General features: G+C 50.7%; 1 protein-coding gene across 6 annotated transcripts in view; it reads left to right on the forward strand.

The window, feature by feature from the left end:
- Positions 1-7,082, forward strand: part of ODF2 (outer dense fiber of sperm tails 2) — a 35,457-nt gene that overhangs the window by 26,701 nt on the left and 1,674 nt on the right. For all 6 annotated transcript variants that reach the window (XM_053282404.1, XM_053282405.1, XM_053282403.1 and 3 more), the window contains 6 exons: positions 103-213; positions 1,503-1,607; positions 2,087-2,245; positions 5,145-5,245; positions 5,762-5,924; positions 6,942-7,067. In XM_053282404.1, coding sequence (XP_053138379.1) covers positions 103-213; positions 1,503-1,607; positions 2,087-2,245; positions 5,145-5,245; positions 5,762-5,924; positions 6,942-7,067 — 765 coding nt within the window. The remainder of the gene's footprint in view (positions 1-102; positions 214-1,502; positions 1,608-2,086; positions 2,246-5,144; positions 5,246-5,761; positions 5,925-6,941; positions 7,068-7,082) is intronic.

Consider the following 7,082-nt stretch of genomic DNA (forward strand, 5'->3'; position numbering starts at 1 on the left):
CGCCCCCGCCCCCCCACCCCGGCATGTGGTTGGACTCTCTGCCTTGTGTATGACAAAACCGTGCTTTCTTAACAATCACTGTGTGTTTTGTGACTCCTCCAGAATGCCATGATCCCTGTGGAGGAGAGGCTGAATAAGGCCCAGCAGGAAGTAGCTCACCTGAAAGCATCCCTCAAGAACTATGAAGAGCTTATTGAAACCTACAAGAGTCAGGTACCCCGCCGCAAGCCACCGTTTTCTCTTGCCCCCTCCCCACCATCACCTGCGTCATCTTATAACTGTAATTCTGTGCTGTGTATCATTGTACTGAGCCCTTTGGCTTTGCATACTGGGGAGGAGCTGTCTTTGGGGTTTCTGTGGCTCCTTGTAAGCCTATTTCTGTCCCAGTATAGGAAGGTCTCCTCTTAAGATGGGCTATGCTGGGCTCTTGCTCCCAGTCGACAGGGCTCAATGCAAATTGGATGGAGCCTATTTCTATGACAAGATCGGCCTAGGATGTGTGAAGGAGGCACACCAGCAATCCAGTGCCTTCTCCAGCTTGCTCATATTTTCCTCCTCCTCCTCCTCCTCCTCCTCCTCCTCCTCCTCCTCCTCCTCCTCCTCTCTTTTAGGAGAGGAGAGTTGGTCTTGTGGTAGCAAGTATGACTCGTCCCCTTGGCTAAGCAGGGTTCACCCTGGCTGAATATGAAAGGGAGGCTAGAAGTGTGAGCACTGGAAGAGATTCCCCTTAGGAGATGGAGCTGCTCTGGGAAGAGCATCTAGATTCTAAGTCCCCTCCCTGGCAGCATCTCCAAGAGAGGGCCGAGAGAGACTCCTGCCTGCAACCTTGGAGAAGCTGCTGCCAGTCTGGGTAGACAATACTGAGCTAGATAGACTATATACTGGTCTGACTCAGTATATGGCAGCTACCTATGTTCCTATGTTATTTCATTATCATCATCTCATCATCATCATCTATTACTATCATCATCATTCAAAATGGCGGGAGGAGCGGAGGTCTCTCTGTGTGTGTCTTTCTCACTTCTTGCTAGTCTTGGTACAACAGGAGTTATGAGCACCCCGATTGTATCTGAAGGTGTGAATGTGACCTACTATTCAAAATGTTTGCCACTTTCCCAAAGCAGGTTCTCAAAGTAGCTTACATGCCAAAAAGAATGAGAAAACGGTTCCTTGTTAGGATTTCATTATTTCAGTCTAAATTACAACCTGATTTAGATCGTAATAGTGTACAACCTAAACTCGGTTGTCTGCTACATATCAGTCTAAAACGGATTTCTCTGTTTCTCTTTATAATCCAGAACAAGGATCCACAACTTTGGCCCCCCACCTGTTGCTGGACTACAGCTCCCATCATTCCTGGCTGTTGGCCACTGTGGCGGGACATGATGGGAGCTGTAGTCCAATGACAGACAGAGGGCCGAAACTGGGCAGTGCTGCTCTAAAAAGACTTTAGGCATCCTCTGCAAACTTTCTGTAACTGCTGCAAACTCTCTTGTGCTCAGGTGATGAAGACCCGAATGGAAGCTGACGAGGTGACCGTGAAACTGGAGCTTTGTGACAAAGAGAACAAGGCACTTAAAGAAGAAATGGCCAAGGAGATTGAAAATGTAAGTATCTGTCCGTCCAAGTCTCCCCTTTGCTAAGCAGAGTCCACCCTGGTTTGCATTTGAATGGGAGACTACCTGTGTGAGTGCTGTTAAGAGATTCCGCTCTGGGAAGAGCATCTGCCTGCTTGCATGCAGAAGGTTCCAGGTTCCCTCCCTGGCAGCATCTCCAAGATAGGGCTGAGAGAGACTCCTGCCTATACCTTGGAGAAGCCGCTGCCAGTCTGTGTAGACAATGCCGAGCTAGATGGACCAGTTGTCTGACTCAGTAGAAGGCAGCTTCCTGTGTCACTAAGAAGGGCGGAGAATTGCCACATGCAAGGGGAAGAGAGAGCGTGTGATCTCCACGGTTCATGGCAGGTGTCTTAGCAACCGAACTGAGCATCAGTCTAGATATGCGGGCCCCACCACCACTCGCTCTGATTGACTGAGACTCCCAGGTGGGCGGCAGCGGTGACCGGTCTTGCCCTCTCCGCCCACAGGCCCGTAAGCAGTTCCAGACTCAGGTGGCCGAGCTGGAGAAGCTCCCCGAGATCCTGAAGATCACGGAGACGAAGCTGGCCGAGTGCCAGGATCAGCTGAAGAGCTACGAGAAGAAGAACATGGACCTCTCGGCCATGATCACCGACCTCCGTCAGCGGGTAAGGGACTGGCAGAAGCCGCCCACACGGACCTCCAGTAAAACCGGGAAATGAGCCTCTGGCGCCAGGAAAGTGCATTCTTTCTCTCTTGTCTTGTCTCTTTTTGAAATGATTAAAACAGCTGCACTGCAGAATAAACGGATGCACGGCATGTCTGTGTGTGCTTTTTGTGCTCCCCTCCGCCCCTCCTTCCAGCTCGCTGCTTTGCTTCCATCTCTGCTGCCGCCTCCGCTTGCTTCTCATCAGATAGCCGATGAGTTAAAGCTCATCGGCTCTCCTCCTCCCCAGCACCTTTTGCACTCCCTTTTATCCATATGGGGGTGTCGCCAAGGTTCTGGGTGTCTTCTGGGTATTTGGAATGCCCAGAGCTTGGAATCTGCCTTCTGCACCCATCAGCATAAGTTTCTAGTCCTCATGACTGAGGAGGGAGAACTTCATAGGCCAGGAGGGGCTGTGTGTACTCTGGGAGGGGGAGGAAAACCCTGATTAAAAAATTAAGTGTTTGCATGTTGGCTCATTTTGCAGCGTCTTACTTGGCTTTTCTTTAGTAGCACGGGGAGCGAGGGTCTCAGCTGGCTCTGGATGTCTGCTCCTTGAGGACTGAAAACTTCCTTTGGGGTCGGGGAGCAAAGCGAGCAAGCTGAGGCTGCTAGGATGCTGGATTGGATGCCCATTCCAAATTGCGATTGTGCCTTGTGCACAGACTTGAGTGTGTGAACAAAGAACTGTGATCACGGTAGTTTGGTGGTTAAGCGGCTTGTGCTTGTGCACAGTAGCGTCACCACCATTGGACAAGAAGGGACAGAAGGGTTGGGGGCCTGGTCATGATGCCCCCTCCCTCCTCTCCCAAGGCAGCATCCTGTCTTCCTCTCGCACCCAGCTTCCGGATGAAGTACTTCCCGGCTGGGAGTCTGAGGTAGGGTCCCTTGACTGCTCCTCCCCAGCCGGGAAGCAAAGCTCGCTTTCTCTCCCTTACCCTGAGAAAAGGGGAGAACTGGCTCTCCGCTCGTCTGCTGGTGGGGGGGAGCGAGCGAGGGGCTATGTGGCCCCTTTCAGCTGCTGGCCCTGCAACTGAGGTGCCTCCAGCAAGCTCCAGGCGCCCCTGCATGTACCGTTCCCCATCCTGTAGCCCACTCTCTAGTTGGCTAGCCGGGCCTCATTTCCGTGCCTTCTTGCCTTTCGTTTTCTCCCACCATGCCAAACGTGGCTAAAACAGATCCTAAACCCTACGCCAAAAATCCTCCACATTAGAAACGGAAATCAAGAAATGTGTGCGAGGTTGTCTTCTGGGCTATAATTGGATCCCAGAAAATAGAGCTTTTCCGTTTTATGCCAGAATTATCAAATCTTTTATGTAGAGTGTGTGCCAGCCCTAGGTATACTGTATTTACCTGAAGCCAAGACTAGCTTTCCCCTTGTCGGAAATTGTGGGGCTGTCTTAAATTCAGGGTCCTTTTCTGTTTGGGTCAAGGCGGGTATAACCTGCATTTAAACTGTATTTTTAAGGGCGTGCCTTAAATTCACAGTTGGCTTACATTCAGGTAAATACGGGAATAATGGATCGGTTCCAGTCTCTGCGTTCCACACGAGAGGCAATCGGAGGGTTTTCTGCAGCTTGGCTCTACGAACCGTTTAGCTTGGTTCTGAAGCTCTGTGTGTGTGTGATTACTTTTCATCTGTACAGCTTGCCTCAACCTGTGTGCTTCGCTTTGCTTGCAGGTTGCTGACCACTCAGTGGTGTGGACTCGAGAGGAACTCTGTCGGCCTGAATCAAAATAGTCCCTGGGCGAGCTGCAAAAGCAGGAACATGTACAGAGCTTAACGTGTGAAATGAAAGACACCAGGGCTCAGCCCTGCCTTCAGGTCCCACCTCTGATCAGAGGAGTCTCCATCCTCATTTAAAAAGCCCGGGGTGGCGGCTGGGAAACTGGCCAGTATCACCCACTGATGAGGCGATGAAATCCTGCTCAAAAGGCTTTCTGTAGCCACACTCTCTATGCCCGAGGGCCTGAATCTGATCCTAGGACCGTTCACAACATAGTCATTAGGGTGGGAGAAGTTTCTGACCCCGATTTGGGAGCTGGGCTCATTCCCGATTCGTGATTGTGCATTAGATAAAAACAGGGTCAGAAGCGGGGAGCTGGATTGTCTGTCAAGCCCCATCTGGGCAGCATGGTCTTCCCGCCTACTTGGTTCTGAAGCTGGGGATGGAATCTGGTGACAGATATGACGGATATTTATATACTGCTTTTCAACAAAAGTTCCCAGAGTGGTTGACATAGATATAAATAAATTAATAAAATGGCTTCCTCTCCCCAAAGGGCTCACAATCTTAAAAAGAAAAAAAGATACCAGCCACAGCTGCTGGAGGGATGCTGTGCTGGGGTTGGATAGGGCCAGTTGCTCTCCCCCGCGAAATAGAAGAGAATCTCCACTTTTAAAAGGTGCCTCTTTGCTCAGTTGGCAGGGTGTGCTTGTCCTATTGAGCTGGGGCTTTACTGGCGATGGAGCTCCCGCCTCTGCCCTTGTTTTTAGCTAATGCACAATCACGAATCGGGAGTGCGCCCAGCTCACGAATTGGGAAACCCGGATGCTCCCGAATCGGAGTAGGAGGCTTCTCCCACCCTAATGACAACGGTGTGGACTGCCCTCCTGAAAACGGGTTCGTGCTCAACCCCATGAGCCCTGGCTCCACTTAAGCCCTGGACATGCGATCTTTTCCCATTGCTGTGTTGAATGTTCTGCACACTTCAGTTGCTGTTCCTGGAAAGCCCTGAAGCAGTGAGGAGTATGAAGAAGAAGAAGAGTGTCCCTGATGTGGCCCTTCATGACCACAGACCTCTGTAAAACAGACTTCTGTAAAAACACTCTGTTTTTCCTCTTCCTCTTTTCCTTTTAGATTGAGCTGCAGGGAGACAAGATGGAGATGACCAGAGAAAAATATCAGTCGGCCCAGGAGGAGAACAAGCACCTGATCCTAAAGCTAGAAGAGCTAGAGAGGTTAGGAAGTCTAAGGAAGAGTTTTGTCAAGTATGGTGGGAAGTCTGAACTTGTACTGTATGGATTTTTGCTCTCTGCATAGGGTCTGCTCATCCAGATGATGTTAGGGACACAGGAAACTGTCTTCTACCGAGTCAGACCCTTGGTCCATCTAGCTCAGTATTGCCTACACTGACTGGCAGCGGCTCTCCAAGGTATCAGGCAGGCGTCCTTCTCAGCCCTGCCTGGAGATGCTGCCAGGGATTGAACCCCGGACCTTCTGCTTGTAAAGCAGATGCTCTTCCACTGAGCTATGGTCCCATGTTGGACTACGACGCCCATCGCCCCCAGCCACAATGGTATTTGGCCATTGTGCCTGGAGATGATGGGAATCGTAGTCCGACGTCATCTGTGGACCCAAGGTTGAGAACCCGTGGTGCAGAGAAATCAGCTCGCTCAGACCCCGGCCTGCAGAATCCTGTTCATCCAGGTGGGGCAAAGTGATAGGCGTGTGTTTCTCTTGCTGTTGCGATTCAGGAAGCTTGAAGCCACAAGCGGTCAGAACATAGAATTCCTCCAAGTCATTGCCAAAAGGGAAGAGTCCATCCACCAGTCCCAGCTGCGGCTCGAGGAGAAAACCCGGGAGTGCAGCTCCTTGGCCCGCCAGCTGGAAATGGCCATTGACGATGCCAAGAGGCAGGTTGGTATAGCTCATTCAGTTCATCATAACTCTCTTCTTGCCGAGTGAGTCCGAGTTCCTCTCCGTCTGGCTTTAAAAATAAGTTGCAGGAGCTCTTTGAGAAGAACCTTGGGAGAGATTGCCTCTTGGGCTTTTATTTCTTGCGTTTCAATCCTCTCCTTCCTCCAAAGCGTGTTATCTCCACCACCTTTTCAGTACACGTTTCTAATTTTTGCCTGCCACCTCTCAAATACAATTCCTCTGTTAATTTTGACATCTTTCCTTGTTTCTGGTTTTCCGGCACGGTTTCATCCTGACGCTGTTCAGTCTCTAAATCAGAGGCAAAAGACCTGCTGTCTCAGCTTGGTTTTTAAAATAATATTTCAGTGCGTTCTGCGTTAATGTTTTAAATGGTTTGTTTTTGCCTGTCAAACCAGCCTGAGCCATTTTTGGATGGGTGATATAGAAATGAGATAAACAATAAAATGCAGTTGATTCTTAGTTCCGCATGTAAAGGAAGAGGAAATTGGATATACTTCAGTGTTCTCTGGTGATGGTCATTAGCTTGGATGGCTTTAAAAGGAGCTTTGACCAATCCATCGTGGACAGGTCTATTGATGGCTACTAGTCTGGTGGCTGTAGGCCACCTCCAGCCTCAGAGGCAAGAGGCCTCTGAATCCCAGTTGCAGGAGAGCAACAGCAGGAGAGAGAGCATGAACTCAGCTCTTGCCTGTGGGCTTCTCAGAGGCATTTGGTCTGCTAGACCAGGGTTTCTCCACGTGTGGGTCCCCAGATGTTATTGGACTTCAGCTCCCATAATCCCCAGCCCCAGTGGCCTTTGGTTGGGAATTATGGGAGCTGAAGTCCAATTACATCTGGGGACCCACACGCTGAGAATCCCTGTGCTAGACTAGATGGGCCTTGGGCCTGATCCAGCAAGGCTGCTCTTGTGTTGTTAAACGAGGGGATTCCAATCACCCACCCTTTCCAGTGGTTTGGAGTTCCTTTTGCTCAAGTTGGCCTCGTGTTGACCTGCAGCTGGAGCAAACGAGGGACCGGGCCGCCTCGAGGGAAAGAACCACCCAGTCTAAGATTCTGGACCTGGAGACCCAGCTGAGCAGGACCAAGACCGAACTGAGTCAGTTGCGCCGCAGCAGGGTCGACGTGAGTGCCCTGTGA

This window comes from Hemicordylus capensis, chromosome 17, assembly GCF_027244095.1.
Source record: "Hemicordylus capensis ecotype Gifberg chromosome 17, rHemCap1.1.pri, whole genome shotgun sequence".
Taxonomy (NCBI): domain Eukaryota; kingdom Metazoa; phylum Chordata; class Lepidosauria; order Squamata; family Cordylidae; genus Hemicordylus; species Hemicordylus capensis.